At 33.3% G+C, this 21,292-nt stretch overlaps 1 protein-coding gene across 1 annotated transcript in view; it reads left to right on the top strand.

Moving 5' to 3' along the window:
• The window catches only part of LOC106469664 (sodium bicarbonate cotransporter 3-like), an 88,871-nt gene that overhangs the window by 28,209 nt on the left and 39,370 nt on the right, over nucleotides 1–21,292 (top strand). Inside the window, exons 2-3 of the mRNA XM_022398242.1 lie at nucleotides 5,071–5,194; nucleotides 10,254–10,414. Of these exons, the coding sequence (XP_022253950.1) occupies nucleotides 5,071–5,194; nucleotides 10,254–10,414 (285 nt within the window). The remainder of the gene's footprint in view (nucleotides 1–5,070; nucleotides 5,195–10,253; nucleotides 10,415–21,292) is intronic.

Here is a 21,292-nt window from a genome sequence, read left to right as displayed (position 1 = left end):
TGACGGGATTCGAGCCCGCGACCCTCAGATTGCGAGTCGAGTGCCTAAATCAAAATAAACTAGTATTAAGTTTATTATTAACTTGATTAGATGTGGTTTGTTAATAACAAGGGTATTCTGTCTGTTTGACATTTGTCTTTGATATATATGGAGTCGGTATGTACCACAGTGTATATATATATAGTTTTATGCTTTTGTGACAACGTCAGCGGGGTAGTTATACTGCCAGAAAAATCCTGTTATTTTAGTAACTTTCAGAAAAGGTCTTAGTTCTCACAGCACAATCGTCTTAATCTTGTGATCTGTACTTTAAGAATGGTAGCCTTGTTTTTGTAGTGGTAGGAAGAATGTTAGTCTAAGTATTTTAAGTAAGTACTTTAAGAATGGTAGCCTTGTTTTTGTAGTGGTAGGAAGAATGTTAGTCTAAGTATTTTAAGTAAGTACTTTAAGAATGGTAGCCTTGTTTCTGTAGTGGTAGGAAGAATGTTAGTCTAAGTATTTTAAGTAAGTACTTTAAGAATGGTAGCCTTGTTTTTGTAGTGGTAGGAAGAATGTTAGTCTAAGTATTTTAAGTAAGTTACCTAATATTGATTTCAATAAATTCGGGGCTCAGCGATACGTTTTATGGCTTGTAACGCTAAAACTGGGTTTCGATATCAGTGGTGGGCACAGCAAAGATAGCCATATCAGTGGCGGGCACAGCAAAGATAGCCATATCAGTGGTGGGCACAGCAAAGATAGCCAGTTCTGAAGCTTTGTGCTTAACAAAAAAAAAACAGTAAAGAAACAAAACACTTGTATCAGAGGTTTGGTAAATGTATAGGTGAAGCTGTTGAATAACGTTTATGAGCAGCACACTTGTATCAGAGGTTTGGTAAGTGTGTAGGTGAAGCTGTTGAATAGCGTTTATGATCTGCACACCTGTATCAGAGGTTTGGTAAGTGTGTAGGTGAAGCTGTTGAATAGCGTTTATGAACTGCACACTTGTATCAGAAGTTTGGTAAATGTATAGGTGAAGCTGTTGAATAACGTTTATGAACTGCTTTACTTGAGTTTTGGTGAATGATACCAAAATGATACCTAAAATTTCCTCATTGCAACGATTAAAACAAAGTCCAAAAAAGTGACATCAAAGGTCATATAAAGACGCTCCTCGAGGTAGCCAACAAGAACTTATTTTCGTGCCAATGGATTATTTTGAAAGTTGGTCGTTGAATTCAAAGATATTGATAGTGAGAAGTAGTTCGGTAACTTATGGTAGGAAATAAACGTTATTTGTTTAGAAAGTGTTAGTATGTGAAGAATAGCAGTGGACAATGGTTGAACATGTAAGTTAGAGGTTTTTATGTGTTGGTTGTTTATCCGTAAGGAACATGTAAATTAGAGGTTTTTGTGTGTTGAATGATTATCCGTAATGAACATGTAAGTTAGGGGTTTTTGTTTGTTGGTTGTTTATCCGTAATGAACATGTAAGTTAAAGGTTTTTGTGTGTTGGTTGTATATCCGTAATGAACATGTAAGTTAGGAGTTTTTGTTTGTTGGTTGTTTATCCGTAATGAACATGTAAGTTAGAGGTTTTTGTGTGTTGGTTGTTTATCCAATTGTGGCCTTTTCAATTCATATATATAATCTACAAGGCCCTGAATCAACAGAAAATAAAATATAAGCAGTTCCTCCTCTCTGGATTACTGACAAAGAGAAAGAAGGCTCGCTGGAAATAGAGAGGAATGAAACCAGTCCATCATCTGAAGGTACAAGGAGAGCCCCATATCAGGATCCCCCAGGAAGACTGTCTGGTGACATGAAGTAGCATATTCCTGTTCTCATTTCATCTACAAGAAAAAAATAAATTTCCTACCAAAGCCGGCAGAGTTTGTACTGCACATGGGAAAAGATGTGAAACATGATACATATGCAAGTTTTGTGTGGTTCCACTCCATATAGGAAAATGTTTTACAAGATACCAGACTTTAAAAATTTACTAGGTGACTTCATGTACATAGTCAGTAACTTACAAATAAATAATAGATAATATAGTTGAGTTATGAACAAAATGAAACGCGTTCAATTCCTTTCAAACTCAACGTTTTAATAAATGGCACACAAAGACGCTCTGCACCAAACACAAGTAAACTCGTAACCCGTCAGCAATATGTTAAGAGGCTTCCTCTTGAAATCACATATCAGTTCTAAAACTAATGTGAATATAACACCTACCACGTCGGGAGCGAAACAACCAATCAAATACCTATTAGTGACCCTGATGCTTTAAACACTAATGCTTTTGATGACTCACGTCTACATATGGTTTTGTAAGTCACCGGAGCCTAAAAGGCATCAATGGACACTATAAGAACTATCAATTCTTGACACATGTATTAACATTCGTCAAACTGAAAATAATGCAGTAAATCGAAAGAAAATAACTTCCCGACATAACATAAAGAAAGAAATTCCTTATCTTCACCAAAGATTCACACGTATACATACTAATTCAAACAGCCGACATTACTGTAGTCGCGTAGCAACAGGATTTTTACATAGAAGAAGCCAACAAACAACTGAACAACCACAACTTCTACAAAACACTCGATAAGTCTCCATCCAGGAATACCAGAAACAAATTCCCAACTCCACAAGAACTTTTAAAATGCAATGACCTCCTTTCGCAACGCCAAAAAGCTAATTCTAAAACAAATCCTCGAACAGGAATGTTTTATTTATTTCCTAGGATTCACAAAGCTATCCTGTTTCGGCTTGCGATAACACAACACAACAAATCTTTAATTATTTAGATTATATGCTGCTACCCTTAGTCATTTCTAGTCCCTTCCTGTGTTAAATGGACCATATATGTTCCAAACCGCTTTAAACATTTTCAACACACAACTTACATCTTCACATATGTTGATATATATAATAGTCTACCTCACAGCAACAGCATGCCAGTTCTCAAACACCTTTTAAACAAAAGAGACACTGCCAGTATTACCATACTTAAACTACGAATATATTTGAATTCAATATCCAACTGTATCAACAACTCACCGGTATTTCCATGTTACTTTCTTCATTCGCTTGTCTGTTTACTGACTAGCTTGAGCAATGTCTTTATATGACTTTTAGTGATATTTACTCTGATTTCTTTATTCATTACATTGGCGAAGTTTTAAAGTTTTGTTACATGTACCAGGTTTCAAGTAGGGCAGTCCATAAACTTCACCCAAACACTTACCAAATCCCTGATACAAGCTCCTCATTTCTGGACATCAATATTCACATTTCACTTACAACCACAGTACGCTACAATAACATTAACAACAGATCCACTTACACTCCTATGAAAACAAGGCTGCTGTTCCAAAAGGACATTTAACAAAACTAAGACATGTATGTTCTGATGATCAAGACCTTTGGTACATAGATATTTAAACAGCATGTTTCTTCGAACAACGGAACTATCCTCCTGACATCATCACAAAACCATATAAACACATCATATCATGTACCGACGTCATCCAACCGAAAGACAAAGGTAAATGACAGAATCCATTAGATATCAACACCAGTACGTAAGTAACAGATCTAATACAATTTTTTTCAAATTTATTCAACACTACTTACATATTCACTGCACCTCCTTTAAGCTCTTATAGACGTAACCACTTGAAGCATTCAAAGCTATAAGACAACTATTTTCCTGCTACTTTAACTACCAAATGTGCTAGAAAACATTGCTATACCTGCACATATATCTCAAATAACACTACACTAGTTGGTCCTAGATCTGAACGTCGGAATGCGTCATTTACTGTATCCAACTAAACTCCAGAACTAACGAAAGCTTTACTTTCAAATAATGTTTCCGTTCAATTTTTTTCCCATAAGAATGTTTTTTTTTCTAAATGTGTTTACTTACCATTATTCCTTGTTTGATCCCAGTTTTAATATCAGATTGGTGAAAGCTTTTTCGCCTTGTAATGTTTCACTTGGATATTACTTTTATTCTTTAATCTTATATATATGTGTATGTGTATGTATATATATATGTGTGTATGTGTATATATGTGTTTGTACGTATATATATATGTGTGTGTGTATGTATATATATGTGTGCATGTGTATATATGTGTTTGTACTTATATATATATATATGTGTGTGTGTATGTATGTATATGTGTGTATGTGTATATATATGTGTTTGTACGTATATATATGTGTTAGTATGTATATATATGTGTGTGTGTGTGTATGTGTATATATGTGTTTGTACGTATATATATGTGTGTGTGTGTGTGTGTATGTATATATGTGTTTGTACGTATATATATATGTGTGTGTGTATGTATATATGTGTGTGTGTATGTGTATATATATGTGTGTGTGTGTGTGTATGTATATATATGTGTGTGTGTGTGTGTATGTGTATATATGTGTGTGTATGTGTATATATGTGTGTGTGTGTATACATATATATGTGTGTGTGTATGTGTATATATGTGTGTGTGTATGTGTATATATGTGTGTGTATGTATATATGTGTGTATATGTATATATATGTGTGTATGTGTATATATGTGTTTGTACGTATATATATATATGTGTGTGTGTATGTATATATGTGTGTGTATGTGTATATATGTGTGTGTGTGTGTGTATGTAGTTACGATGATAACTGCTATTTTTCGAAATACAATTTTGGTTGCTTGAACTGAAGTTAATAGGCTGTCTGCGTTTTGTCCACCACGGGGAATAGAACCTTAGATGTTGTAAGTCCTTAAACTCGCCGCTGATCCAATGGGATGGGAGACCAAATATTTGTAAAAGTGCTCCACATTAGACGTGATTAGAACATATATATATTCTAACCCTTCAACGATTTTCCCTTAGCCTGATTGCTATTTTCCAATACTGTATACTGACGAAGGGCATTTGTCCTAAACGTCGCATAAAGTAAAACAAAATCAAGATTTTTCTTAAACGTGTGTTAATTTGTCTTAAGTTTATATTTGAACTTATCTTATTTATATTTTAAATTCAGCTATTAAAACTGAAAACTTTATTGTTAAGTGCTGTCAGAAGGAGTTCGTTTCACAGTAGGAGAAGAAGATGATCATGAAACCCACCCACTTTTTAGTGAGCTGGTGGAGCTACATCAGGAAGGCGAAGAGTTTGAATGGCGTGAGACTGCAAGGTATGGTAGATAATGTTATTTAACTCCTTCAACACATTAAAAATATTTTATGTTAGGAAATACCACCTTCATCCAGTGTATTTAATGTAACCGGTGTTTGCTTTAAAACAATATTTGTTAAAGTGAATTTCATGGGGTTTTGAAAATTAGTAAATAATTATAAGCTACTAGCAGAAACCCCGCCCTCCGGGCGACTGTTTGTGCTAGTTCCTGCGAAAGGCATTGTTGGATATTAGGCCCAATTACTTTAGTATGACAATGAATGGAATAGAAATAAACGTTTTGAACAGTTTATTACTGACTAGATATACATACAACACTGCGAGTTTTCTTAGTTGTGAGTATGAACATGTTGTCAGGTGATGCAGTTCTTGACAATGAAACATATATCATACCAAGTGTGAAAGCCACATTCTGTACAAATGAAACTTTGTTAGGAACTCCCTCTTATGATGTTTAAAAAATCGTGATAATATGAAAGATATTGAAAGTGCGTTCGTTTCAAAAGTTTTGAAATAAATATTGCTTAACAAACTGAACCACATTTAACGTATTATATAAGGTATTATATAACGTATTTAGATAGAGCATAAACTTGATGTTAAATAACACTGAATGTAGCAATGAATATGATAAAGAAATGAAATAACTACATCATATAGCTTTCATAGTTTCTGATAAATAACAATAGTAGTAAAAAATCACTGTCAATACTTTTAACTGATCTTTTGATAACTAGGCAATTTTTAAGCTGTTTCTCCATTGCAATTTTGCTTTCAATTTTGAAACAAAACGGATACTACAAAACTAGGTCAAATTCATTTATTTCTGCATATTTAATAAAGTCAACGTAAATGTCACAGTATTAGTTTACATGTGACTGTTGTGAAATTTCAAAATTTTTACAGTTACAGAAACTTCACTTTTTTTATTGCTTTCCTTCAGAAAATCTCACACTCCTTACTTCAAGTATAGTTTCATGTTCTTGTAATTAACTTATTTCATGCTTGAACTCAAATAGCTTTTGATCAATCTGAGTTTGGAATAGCAGCTTCATTCTCCATTAACAACAGTCATACCAGGTCAGCGGAATTTTCAATGATATAGTTAAATACATTTCAGTAGTTACTCATCACAATGCACATTGAAATATCTTGCCTCTCTATTTCATAATGTGATTTTCCGAACCATGGAATGTTTCAGCAACTACCTTGAGCTCATTTTCAACACGAGAACAATGCACTAAATACAGTTAGTAATATCTGTGTTTTTCAACACGACAACAATGCACTAAATAAAGTTAGTAATATCTGTGTTTTTCAACACGACAACAATGCACTAAATAAAGTTAGTAATATCTGTGTTTTTCAACACGGCAACAATGCACTAAATAAAGTTAGTAATATCTGTGTTTTTGTAGTTGCTGAAACTTTCTTCCATGAATTCAATAACCGGAACTTTTGTTCTGAATCAAGGATAAGTCCATTAGAACTTTCGTACGAAACGCTGGTTTTTATATGTGGTAAAACAAATATGCTGTTCTTTCCAACAATTCCAGTAATTTCCCATTCTCCCTTGCATCCACCGATGTCTTCACCGATGGTGAAGGGAATATTTTGTTTCTTTCAGTTGGGGAATAGTTAAAATATGCCAAAATAACTATTTTGCATTGTTTACTAGCGAGGTTAATAACGGACATTAAATTATGTCATATCATCAATATAAATGTTATAAATATTTGCAGATACAGAGAGGAAGTAAGTTAGTGAAAGTACAAGTGATAAAAAGTGAAGTTAGACTGCATGATTGTCAGTTTAGCCATAACGGGCGATTTCTAAAGTGAAAGTCTCACAGTTTGTATTGTAACAAAGATAATAATTTGTCTTGTCAAAGGGTGTTCTAAAGTAATTGAACCATTGTTGACGTAAAAGAGAATTATCTAAAGCTCTACATATAACTGTGGTAAACAATAGTGTAACAAATTTTGTTCATACGCTTGACTTGTTTTGAATATATATATATTATTTTAAAACAAGAGGAATATATACTGTCCGTTTATTGTTGAAATTTATCGCCAACAAGTTAGATGCCTATTGTAATAAATCCCGGCCCTCATACAAAACCTGACAAAAAAAAGAAAAACAAGAAACATTAATCTTTTTACCACAATTAAGATTGAGAAGAACACACATGTGATCTTCTATTAACGTTAGGCTTAATGATTAACTTCTCCGCATTAACTGAGCAGTAATCTGGAGGCGTTTAACGCTCAAAACCTGGTTTCGATACATGTAATGGGCAGATATCCCGTTGTGTAGCTTTGCGCTTAACAGCAAACAAACAAATAAATCAAGAACTCTAGTTAGAATCCGGGTTTCGATACCCGTGGTGGGCAGAGCACGGATAACCCATTGTGTACCTTTGTCCTTAATTACAAACAACGAACTATAGTATATAAACTTACTACTGAACCATTTCGGATAAACAAGACTCGAGAAGAAATTCTATGAAAGTTCGGCTTGATGAAAATGAAAAATATCACCTCTCTATGAAAGTTTTGTTAACGGGAAAAAGTTCTTTCAATGTTAGGCCCGATAAGAAAAAAAAATCCTTCTATGAAAGCTACGTTTGAAATTTAAAATATGCCCCTCTATCAAAGTCAGTCTTCTGGACAAAAAGAAAGGAAAAATAGTATAATAATATACACTCTTTCATCCAAAATTAGGCTTATAATAAACACAGACACATGTTCTTAAGCATAAAGATGTACAATGAGCTAAGTTTTTGTGAAAGACATGATTTAGGAAAACGACAACACACAAAAATGTATTTTTCTCGTCAAAAGTAGGCTCAGGGACCTAATAAGCGGGAGGTCAGGTGCAAAGGGGCCCTTTTTTCTAGACAAAAATCACAACTTTACAAATTTATCCAACGTTAAGCAGCGGAAATTGTAGCTGTTTATTCACGCCTATGTCTGCTGAGAATATCACCGCATGCAGGGACCCCCAAATAAACACTTGCCACCCCAACAATAATAGCCTAGAACAATCTCTGGGTCAGGTTGAAGAGAAAACACACAATCTTGTTTCCAACACAGGCTTTAAGAGAGAGAAAAAGTAACAATTTCACTTACTTTATACATAGCCTACACTGCACGTATAAATAATAATTGAAATTTGTATTAAATGCCGATACATCTCAAAACCACTATTATAAGATAATATAAATCACTCTATCAGGTAAATTTTTTATGAAAATCAGGTATATGATAATCTGTCATATGATCTGAAGTGCAAATAACCGACCACTCTGCTTTAACCTGTAAGATCACATTAAACAGAGGTATATTAACATCTTTAGAGTCCATAGAATGTTTTTTTTTCAACATGTAATAAGGCCACAGGCAAAGATAGCCTGACACCAGTGTTACAAAGCTTAAAGTCAGAGTGTTGACAAGATCCTGATAACTCCTTATGAATCTTCAACTATTTGTAATATAAACAGTCTACAGGGGAAATCCTGTACATTCTTCAACTATTTGATGTAATATAAACAGTCTTCAGGGGAAATCCTGTACATTCTTCAACCATTTGATGTAATATAAACAGACTTCAGGGGAAATCCTTTACATTCTTCAACCATTTGATGTAATATAAACAGTCTCCAGGGGAAATCCTTTACATTCTTCAACCATTTGATGTAATATAAACAGTCTTCAGGGGAAATCTTTTACATTCTTCAACCATTTGATGTAATATAAACAGTCCCCAGGGGAAATCCTGTACATTCTTCAACTATTTGATGTAATGTAAACAGTCTTCAGGGAAAATCCTGCATATTCTTCAACTATTTGATGTAATATAAACAGTCTTCAGGGGAAATCCTTTACATTCTTCAACCATTTGATGTAATATAAACAGTCTTCAGGGGAAATCTTTTACATTCTTCAACCATTTGATGTAATATAAACAGTCCCCAGGGGAAATCCTGTACATTCTTCAACTATTTGATGTAATGTAAACAGTCTTCAGGGGAAATCCTGTACATTCTTCAACCATTTGATGTAATATAAACAGCCTTCAGGGGAAATCCTTTGCATTCTTCAACCATTTGATGTAATATAAACAGTCTCCAGGGGAAATCATTTACATTCTTCAACCATTTGATGTAATATAAACAGTCCCCAGGGGAAATCCTGTACATTCTTCAACCATTTGATGTAATATAAAGTCTTCAGGGGAAATCCTTTACATTCTTCAACCATTTGATGTAATATAAACAGTCTCCAGGGGAAATCCTGTACATTCTTCAACCATTTGATGTAATATAAATAGTCTTCAGGGGAAATCCTGTACATTCTTCAACCATTTGATGTAATATAAACAGTCTCCAGGGGAAATCCTGCTTATTCTTCAACTACTTGATGTAATATAAACAGTCTTCAGGGGAAATCCTGCATATTCTTCAACTATTTGATGTAATATAATCAGTCTCCAGGGGAAACCCTGTACATTCTTAACGAGGTTCAATTCCACTGAGCGTGCAGGCCACTCCATTTGATCAAGTTATTATTTCAAACATATATGGCTCCTTATAGACCCCAACCCTCCAAATAAGCACCACTTCATCAAATGGTAGGAATGACTGCCAGGAGTGTAATCTATGGTATATTAAAGATTAAATCTTGGACCTTTTGATCCTTAGGCTAGCATACTTCCACGCGGTCACGTGTGGCACCTTCTCTTAGGACTGTATCGACAAATGACAATCAAAACAAAATAGATTGACCAATCGTTTGCATTTCACATCACGTGACGGATCACCAGAGGCATAATTTACATAACGGTAAACTGATAGGAGTAATGGACGTAATTTTGTATTAGTGATTTTGCCATATCATAGATGTTACGTTGCAGATTCTAATTATCCTATGATCATTTTGTGCAGCTAATAGTATTAAATTATTCCAGACATATACTATTTATGAAAATTGAGTGTTTTATAAAATTAGTCATTACTTTTTATAATAATATTTATATACTGTTATTTTTTGCCTCAGGTGGGTTAAGTTCGAAGAGGATGTTGAAGAAGGTGGAAACAGGTGGTCGAAACCTCATGTGGCCACTATTTCATTGCATTCTCTGCTTGAGCTTCGAAACTACATTCTAAACGGATCTGTTTTGTTGGACGTGGAAGCTGTTAGCTTGAACAAACTTGTAGGTGAGATTGTGTAACTGAGTCTGCATCAGACGAACATAAGTGCCTATAATTGTTTTTTAAAAGTTCCTTGTTTTGAAAAAACTAAATGAGACATCATGCACCTAAATTTATACAATTGTACTCTGACGTTTTTACATCTTCACATCCTAAGTTTTAATACCAAATATTAAGATTCGTATTATAACTGAAAGAAAACATTTTTATGGAGACTGCATTTCCCATTCTTTTTATACTAAAATATATGAGTTGCTCTTATCGCTAACAGCAAACTTCTTGAAAGATTAACAATTTTGAAAACTAGGAATTTCTTTTTTCTTTTTTGTGCAGAAGAATAAAAAACACAAAAATGGAATATCCTGAATTAACATTGCAAACAATATATTTTTTGTAGTTACTAATCCTTTCAAAATTAGATCGAATAAAAGCAATAATATTTGAAAAATACATAGAAAATTATTGTATATAATACACTTTATATCTTTTGGATCGTTTATACCAAGAATATTTTAAATAATACTATGTTATTTACATGTCTGAAAAACAATACAAATATTTAGGGATATTAAAAAAATTTTAAAAAGCAAAAGGTAGAACATGTAGTTCAAACTCATCTAAAACTTGAGGCAATTTATGCAGACATTACTTAAAAAACATGTAGTTCAAAAATTCATCTAAAACTTGAGGTAAATTTTGTATATATTACTTAAAAAACGTGTAGTTCAAAACTCATCTAAAACTTCCAGCAAATTATGTAGATATTACTTAAAACATGTAGTTCAAAACTCATCTAAAACTTGAGGCAAATTATGTAGACGTTATTTAAAAACATGTAGTTCAAAAACTCATCTAAAACTTCAGGCAAATTATGTAGACATTATTTAAAAACATGTAGTACAAAAACTCATCTACTTCAGGCAAATTATATAGATATTACTTAAAACATGTAGTTCAAACTCATCTAAAACTTGAGGCAAATTATGTAGACGTTATTTAAAAACATGTAGTACAAAAACTCATCTACTTCAGGCAAATTATATAGATATTACTTAAAACATGTAGTTCAAACTCATCTAAAACTTGAGGTAAATTATGTAGACATTTCTTAAAAACATGTAATTCCAAAACTCATCTAAAACTTCAGGCAAATTATGTAGGTATTACTTAAAACATGTAGTTCAAACTCATCTAAAACTTGAGGCAATTTATGTAGACATTACTCAAAAACATGTAGTTCAAAAACTCATCTAAAAGTTGAGGCAATTTATGTAGACATTACTCAAAAACATGTAGTTCAAAAACTCGTTTAAAACTTGAGGCAGTTTATGTAGACATCACTTAAAATTGTTGAGGAACTTATTGATATTTTGCAAACATTCTTGTTTTGAAACAGTTGTTTTGCCAGTTTTCTTTTAATTAAAAACACAATTCTTGTTTAATGTGTGTGGGTTTGTTACATGCCACATTGGGCTATCTGCTGTTTCCACCGAGAGAAATCGAACCGCTGATTTTAGCGTTCTAAATCCATAGACTTACCGCTGTGTCACCGGGGAACGTACTGCTTAATATGATATTTATAATTTTCAAAATTTACTACTTTTCAGATTGAACATAGGTTAAAAACAGATTTAATAACTTGTTTTAATTAACTGCCCTTGAAGTTAAAATGTACAGTGTGTCTTAAAAGTCTGGACCCACAGGGGAAAATACACAATTTATTCTTAATTTATTCATTATTCAAATTGCATGCCGTTAACAGACATACATATATGAATTCTTGACATACTGTACTATCAGTGTATTTTCTTTCCTAGTACATATACAACTGACATTAGAAATGTGTTTGTTTAACTTTAAGAACATAATGCCTATTTTCCCTATGGGTCCAGACTTCCGGGACACCCTGTATGTACTGATTTCAATGTTTAATTATGTTCCGTCACTAGATCTATTATTCAGTATTTGAAGTCGTTATGTTAAGTCTCATTGTTACTAACACATTTTTATTTTCCTTACTTTTTTTTTTCTCTAGCAATATTTGCTATATTGTGTTTTTCTTTGTATAACTATTTTTTCAGTTAGTCTTTAAGAACACATAGTGTCGGTACATCAACAAGAGAATTACTGATAAGGAACTTAGCTTAGTAACGAAAAGCAGGACGACGAATGAAACTTTAATTATTGTCAATTCACCTATAAAAAATATACTTATTTCACAAAAAAATACATTTTTAGAATTAGGACCTTCATATTTTGTTCGTCATTAAGGTAAACTGTGAGCTTATTCAAAGTTTGTGCTGCGATGACCAATAGGATTTTCTTGAGTAAATTAAATAATCTCCGGGGCAGTTAAGGTTACCATGAATAGCCCCTTCTTCTTAGGTCCCTCTACTACTTTTGTTAGTCTTAGATTAAGAATGTTACATGGATGTGAAACAATGTTATTGATGCTTAGCAGATGTTGTTTAGAAGCTTGGTGCAATGTTAGCATCCATTCAATTAGAGAGAATGGGTAATGTTTCCTTCTTTACTACGCTTGTGGAACAACGGACAAACTTAAGAGGTGTATCAGGAAAAGTCTTTTGTGTTCTCTTATCTTAAGAAAGCAGCCCAACACACCAGGAAGCTATAAAAAACTAAACATCAGTAGATAATGTCCACACTACAGCCTTTCTGTGTTATCGAGAAAATTTAACTTTATGTAGAATAGCATTTACAACAACAAAATTGCATTAAATATGCTCATTCCAATGCTGATAGCGTTAATTCATTTACTGTATATATATATATACGAATAAATTAAGTCTGTTACCATAGCAAGTGAAGCCTACAACAAAACTGTTTTTCTGTTTTTCAATTATTGTCTAAACATGGCTAATGTCTGTGAATGTTAAAGTTATGTGATAAAGGTTCGTTCTGTTTTTCAATTATTGTCTAAACATGGCTAATGTCTGTGAATGTTAAAGTTATGTGATAAAGGTTCGTTCTATTTTTCAATTATTGTCTAAACATGGCTAATGTCTGTGAATGTTAAAGTTATGTGATAAAGGTTCGTTCTGTTTTTCAATTATTGTCTAAACATGGCTAATTTCTGTGAATGTTTCAGTGCATTTTATCACTTTTTTAAGACGTTTAGTGAGGATATAGTTATTTTTCTAGAAATGAACAAAAACCCTATAACCAGAGTGCTTTCCCAGTTTGCCCATAAAGAAGAAAAGGTCCACCTTTCGAAAGTGCTCGGATTATAGGGTTTTATTCGTTTCTGTCAAGACTGCGTGTTTTTCTAGCATCATGAACTTATTTTTCTAATAAGAATGCTGTGGTATAATAGTTTGAGAACATAAGTTCAATCTCCATCTCATTCTTTCGTGTAGAATATACAAAGATATTAGAACAGATGTGAGGTTTTCTTTCACATCTCTAGCAGTTTTGTACTCGTCATTGCCTGAAAGCAGATCTTTCAAAAAATTCAAAATCTCAGTTATCTTTGTCTTCCGGATCTTAAATCATGTCATCTAGTTGTTTGTTTGGGCACTGTGTTTTGCTGTTCAAATGTGTTTCTTATTTTTTCTTTGAATATCTAGATTAGGAATATCTACCCTCACCTAGATGTCAAACTGGTAGTTAACCTTCTGATGTGTCATTGTTTTCACATGTCAACATTGTGAGAAAAGTTCATTGTTAAGTAACGTATATCTTCAACACTGCTGAAGTTTGTTTCTGCATACACCTTACATGTGAACTTCTCCAAACCACCACAAGTCCGCTATACCACAGCTCAAGTGGTTAGCAATAGCTGGGAATCTACTGAAGGACTTTTTGGTTGGTTTCATTGTCCTTATTCCTTTAAAGTTATTCATGTGTATATATTTTACTCTCCTATAGTATATATTTCTTATCCACAAAACTTTAATTGTTCCCAAGTTCCAATTGTCGAACTTATTAAATCTCTTTCTGATTGGTCAGCTACAGAGATCATGTGTTTTTCTGTTGTATTTTTGGCGCTTTTAAGAAAGATAATCCCTGATACTTTAAGAGAGCACTCAGAGACGTCGTTATGTGTTTAAAAGATTCGGGGCTCAGGCCCATAGGTGAGGGGATTTTCGGCGTTTCAGTATGATATTGATCATTGTTTTATATTCTGATTTCTCAAAATGCCAACTGAGAATTCGTCAACTAGAATCAAGACTCTTCTTTGTTTCTTCAATATATACCGTTGAAGTATATACCGTTTAATCTTTGTGCAATAAATCACAATACTTTTACTTCTGAATACTAAATCCACGAGCCTCCCAACCTTGAATTACTTCACTAAAACTATAAAGGGTTAAGTTTTATAATGATTTGAATGTGCAAATCAACATGTCATGTAACAAAATCTTCTAACACAGCTGATACAAAATTACGGTCGAACAAAATGTATCAGAATTACATTTTGACATTGTTTGACAATTTCTAGGTAGTGTGATGCCATCAAAATTAATCACTTTTTCAAAGGGTACGTAACAGCCCAATCCAACGCAAAGTATTCATAGATTCAGATCATGAAGATGTACCCAAATCGAGTATTTATAATTTATATGACTGGGATATCCATTGTAGTTAATAATGGCTAGAGACGGCTTGAATGGGTAATGAAGAAAAACTTTAATATAAGTTTAACATAACAGCAAATGTACAACGTTTCGACAATGTTTTGTCATCACCTGTTGTCATCTTTTGTTTCTAAGTGCAAAGCTACACAATGGACAATCTGCCACGGGTATCGAAACTCTGTTTTTAACGCTATGAACTTTTAGACATACTGTTGAGCCACTGGAAAGCTCAGTTTAATATTTTCTTTCTGCAAGTAGTTTTAAATAAGTTAGTTACAGCCATGTCTTATACTAATTTAATTTTGTTAATCCACACTAACAAAGTGGGTACTGACTTTATATCAGATTTGGTTAACATTTTCCTCTATCGTATATCACACTCACACGAATCTTTTTCAAGTTTTCACCAAGAAATCTGGTTTGATTATGAAAGGAAATACTAACAAAGTGGGAACTGACTTTATATCAGATTTGATTAACATTTTCCTCTATCGTATATCACACTCACACGAATCTTTTCCAAGTTTTCATTTATACAACAAGAAATCTGGTTTGATTATGAAAAGAAATACTAACAAAGTGGGAACTGACTTTATATCAGATTTGATTAACATTTTCCTCTATCGTATATCACACTCACACGAATCTTTTCCAAGTTTTCACCAAGAAATCTGGTTTGATTATGAAAGGAAATACTAACAAAGTGGGAACTGACTTTATATCAGATTTGATTAACATTTTCCTCTATCATATATCACACTCACGCGAATCTTTTCCAAGTTTTCACCAAGAAATCTGGTTTGATTATGAAAGGAAGTCAAGACGGGAATTGGAGTTCTAATTATGGAAACATGATCAACAATATGAATACAATACAGTGTATTAACTTAAAACTCTTAATCTAGTAAAGCAATAAAAAATGTAGATTTAAGAAAGTGATAAAATCATGCTTGACTGTAGAAGTGTTTCGTGCACATTCCTTTTAAGTATTCCTTTTCAAAATTATAACCAGAAGCATGTAAAAGTAGAATTTCAAAACATTTTGTCTGTCACTCCAATTCCAATACCACGGTTAATTCTTACTTAACACGGCCCGGCATGGCCAGGGTTCGAATCCCCCACCCACCAAACATGCTCGCTCTTTCAGCCGTGGGGGCGTTATAATGTGGCGGTCAATTCCACTATTCGCTGGTAAAAGAGTAGCCCTAGAGTTGGCAGTGGGTGATGATGACTAGCTGCTTTCCCTCTAGTCTCACACTGTTAAATTAAGGACGGCTAGCGCAGATAGCCCTTGTGTAGCTTTGCGCGAAATTAAAAAACAAAACAAACTTACTTAACACTGGAGTCTCAACTAAAACATACTTCGGCAACTGAAATTCTTGGTTACATTCTTTAGTGCACTTAAAATTCAGAGCAGGCAATGATGTATCTAACATGTATCAGTTTACACAAAATGCTAATAATATCACACACATTTAAGCACCTGAGAACATTTTGTTTCGTAAGAGGCTGGAGCTAGTCTCTAACCACTGCATTATAAAAAAAAACGTTTTCTTCATTCACTGAAACAACATTCTCAGTCTGAAATGTTTGTCCAGATACAGGAATGTATCTACTAGGTAAGAATCTTTAACTTCAGCCCTCTCAGTGTAAGCACATTAACCTCTCTAGGTGCATTATGCAGGTCAAATGGCATAGCATGAAATTTATTCAAGCTATTTCAAGAAATAAAATCAGTTTAACATCGTCCAGTTCAACCTCTCATGAGCTTGATTATAAAGTCCATAGTGTTGAGCTAAATGGCACATTTTACCTTTTTACAGTAACAGAGAGTTAGTGTTACCAAATTCACGTACCCTAAGACTACCCATAACCTTGGCATTCCCTTTATTCTTCATTCCTATCATTATTGGAGATGCAAAAATACTGTTTGAAGGTGGATTTATTCCATCCTTGGTGTTTCAATGGACAATACACAGTGGTAGTTTGAGAAAACACTTTTCTTATGTATATATAATGATGAATGACGTTTGCTCTATCTTGATACTACAATCACTATGAAAAGTCTACGAGAAATCTGCTGAGTTATTCTCACTTTTCGATGTCAAGACTGTCTGAAAAGTCCTTGATCAGTAGCAAAATGTCTTGTTTGTTGTGGATTAGACATCGTACAGCTAAATCATTCGTAGTTATACAGCCGACTTCAGTTCCTTTTGGTTCATTCTCTGTGACAAGAAACCTGAATAGTAATCTATCCATAATTACAACCTATAAATATGGCTGAATGAGCAATCGTAGATTATGTTTTTGCAAAAAATAGTGAGCTTTCACTATCAGTTGTCGCTGCTGCAGACAGTAGCAGTAACCCGAGACTGACTCAGGAAATCTCTTGGGTATTTGAAGATGCTGTGACTCATTTCCCTACATGAACTCATGTAGTACACCATTTATGGTTTTTGGATGGTTTTGTTGCAGAGTCACAAAACACTTGTTTCACAGACTAGTTTATCTGATATCTGCTACAACAGTTCCATAGCTAGAATATTATGCTTTGTGAGAGACAGAACACATAGTAAAATGGAGATTTGCCTCATTACTTCTTTGTTACTAAAATAAAGTCTGTGTTAACAAGCCACTTGTTAGATACTGTAAGACTGAACAAAGCTTTGACAACATCAATGACCACTAAAAACTCAACATTAAATCTGTACATTTACCAAGTCATAATCAGCTCAGGGTAATCTACGCTGGCCACCACACCTTTGGACAAGAACACTGTTGTTTCTGAGCTAGCAGCCATAATTAACCCAAGATCCACTAACTTAGTATAGTCAGAGAAATGGTAGTATGGAATTATTACATACACAGGTTTCTTAAAAGTAAAAGAAGTACTCACTTATTACTTCTTACTTGAATGAATTGAAGTAAGATACTTTACACAAGTTAGCACTTTAAACAATAACACTTTATTTATTCCATACCACAAAATCAAACACTGACAGCTCATAACCTCAAGGTATTCCTAGACCTCTGCATAAAAATGTTTCTAGAAAAAACATTAATACAAGACTAAGTAGTTTTCCAATGACACCTTCTGTGAGAGAGTTCAGGAACATCAAAGAGGAAATGAACATTGACAATGTGTCTAGTTGAAATATAAAATCGCACATTCAAAAGCTAGCTATCTCTGCATTACTTGTAGTTTACATGTGAGACAAATATGTGTGTATGTAAAACGTTTAGTAACTCTTGCTGAACAAGAAGTGTTCACATTTCTTAAATATAATAAAAATAAATACGTGCTTTTCACTATACCACATTTTTCTATTTTATTTATCTTCAGACCATCCTTATTATACCTAACTTTATACTTTAAAACTAATCAAATATAATAGAAATTATAATAAACCAGTTGTGCATCTGTGTCATTTTATCATTACACACTGGACATAAATGCTTCACAGTATGACATGCACACAGGACTATCAAGCAAATAAAACTATTTAGCATAGACACAAGTTTAATTATTTTACAAATACAAATTAAAAAACACCCCTAAATATAATACCAAATATTTAAATATACGTCAAAAATACACTTAAGATAGATAACCTATTCATTTAACCACAATATACTAGTTAATGTTCAATATATGTTAATAAGGTTTTAATTTTAAAAAACCGTAAATGATAACATTCTTTCTCTATGGGTAAAGCATTTCCTTAAGTTTTACAGAAGGACAGTCCATTGTGTAGCTTTGTGCTTAAATACAGACGAATAGGCAAACTTTACAGAATGACAGTCCATTGTGTAGCTTTGTGCTTAAATACAGACGAATAGGCAAACTTTACAGAATGATAAAATGAAAAACAAGATACAACTTAGGAAGAATTACTATATGGTAAATACATGTCAAACAAATACTGCATTTGACAAAATAATAAATGCAAAACAATCTTGTTTTAATGCTATGAAGGCTTATATTGTAAGCACATGTAATTAAGTTTTACAAAATGATAAAACAAAATCATCTTAAGAAGAAATATTATATGACATATACATGTGCATTTTCACGTTATGTGGCGTTTTGCACATATGTAATTCTACCAAAAATGATCACTTTTTGAAAGGGCATGTAGTAGCTATGTCTCACAGAAAACATTCTTATAATCAGATTAAAGAGATGTTCAGATTATAGGTTTAGAATTCGTAAGGTGGGTATGTATGCTGTACCTAATGACTGTCCAGATTTGTATAGAGCCGGATTTTTTACAGTAGGTGTCTGTGATTTGTTAGCGATAAATTTGAACAATGAACAAAAGCACACAATCCTCTTGTTTTAAAATAATATATTCAAAAGAAGTCAAACGTATGTACAAAAATTCTTTACACTACTGATTATCACAGTTGTATCCAGAACTTTAAGTAATTGTCTCCTTGTCCACACACGTGAGTTCAATTACTTTAGAACACCCTTTGATAAGACAGCTTATTCTTCTCTATCTCTGTTGTTACAATACAAGCTGTGAAATTCACTTTAGGTATTGCTCGTTATGGTTAAACTAACAACCATGCAGTCTAGCTTCACTTTCATTAACTTAACTTCTACTTCTTTAGAAATCGCCCGTCACGGCTAAACTGGCAATCACTCTGTTTAGATCTGTCTGATTATGTCTCACTTATCTTCCTTTTATTCATCCTGTATCTATATGTAGTTATAACACAAGACAGAAAAATCTAGAAATATCTAGACCTCTAGTGACAACAACATTCATATAACGAGAAAAAATTAGAAACTTCGAGTAAGATGACGTCAACAGTATTAAAAAATAAAGTTTACATCCAGTGTTGTTGGAACAAGAAGTTTATGTGGAAACAAATTCCGACACTTTCACGTGTCCTCTTCAGTCCAACTTTTCTTTGTGAGAGAAACACGTATAGTTTATTTTATGACGGTCGTTTCAAGTCTCTTGAGGACATATGACGTCAGTTAAAATTGATTTTTCAAGACTGCGATAGTTCTTGATTCTTCGGTAGTAAGGTTTTAGGAACGATTCTATTCCTCAATAGTTTATCACAAACTGTCGTTGTAACCTTTTTTGTTTTGTACTGTAGAGTAGTGTTTCGTTTCAAGAGTCAATTTCACGATGGCTCTTGAAAGTATTTTTAGTGTATTTTTGTTCCTTCGTGGATATTTTGATAGCAAGTAAATACACAATACCGTGTAGAGTAATATAAAACAAATCCTTTAAGCTATATTCACTTTTTCTCGTGCCACTATGAAACAGTTATAAACACCTATTATGACTTATTTGTTTCTAAGAGCTTTCAGAATATGTCATCACACTACCCTTAACGAAGAAATAAAAACATTTACAAATTCTTCAAACTGCTACAATATCCTATGGGTTTTATCAAAAATGCCCATCATAAGGCAAGGAAGACATTCTGTAGGAACAATAGCTAGCAAACAGCATCATCTACTTATGAAAATAAGAAGAAAATACTCAGCGTCAACTACAGTCTCAAAAACAACAATTTCAAAATATCCCAACACCATTAAGAACTTCCTACCCTCGAAAATGTCTGCACCTCCAAATAACAAACAAGGAGTCTATATAGTCCCCTGTCAGTCTTGTGACAAAGTTTATGTTGGTGAAACGGGTAGAATTTACATAAAAGACTCCCAGAACATAAAAGGGATGTTAAAATAGTGTTATTTTTCTTCACATGATAAATCTTCATCATAAAATTAACTGGAAATCAGCCAAAACGATATATAAAACTAGAAATTATGTCAAAAGAATTGTAAAATGTTCGTTAGTTAAAAAATTGTCCAACTTCAACATTTCAGAAATGAGATTCATTTCTCTTTAGTTGTCAACCAACATGAGAAGGAAGTCCGTTTGTTTGTCGAATTTCGCCCAAAGATACTCTAGAGCTATCTGCGCTAGCCGTCCTTGATTTTGAAGCGATAAACTAAAAGGAAGTCAGATAGTCAACATCGCCCATCGCTAAGTCTTGAGCTACTGAGACAAATTTGATTGACCATCATAATATAATGGTCCCATGGCTGAAAGAGCGAGCATGTTCGATGACAGGATTCGAACCCGTGACCCAAAGATTTTAAGTCGAGCGCACTCATTACCAGACCCAAAGAAATATCGCTTAACTGACTCCCAAAGAAAACAGATTGTAGGAGCATGTTTCTTTTATATTTTTTATACTTACCTTCGTATTTCTGTTTATAACAGAAGGATAGTTTGTCAATGCAATCCTTTAGATA

This window comes from Limulus polyphemus, unplaced genomic scaffold (genome assembly GCF_000517525.1).
Source record: "Limulus polyphemus unplaced genomic scaffold, Limulus_polyphemus-2.1.2 Scaffold3602, whole genome shotgun sequence".
Lineage (NCBI taxonomy): Eukaryota > Metazoa > Arthropoda > Merostomata > Xiphosura > Limulidae > Limulus > Limulus polyphemus.
Note: the sequence above shows the minus strand (reverse complement) of the source record. Positions and strands in the feature narration are given on the sequence as shown.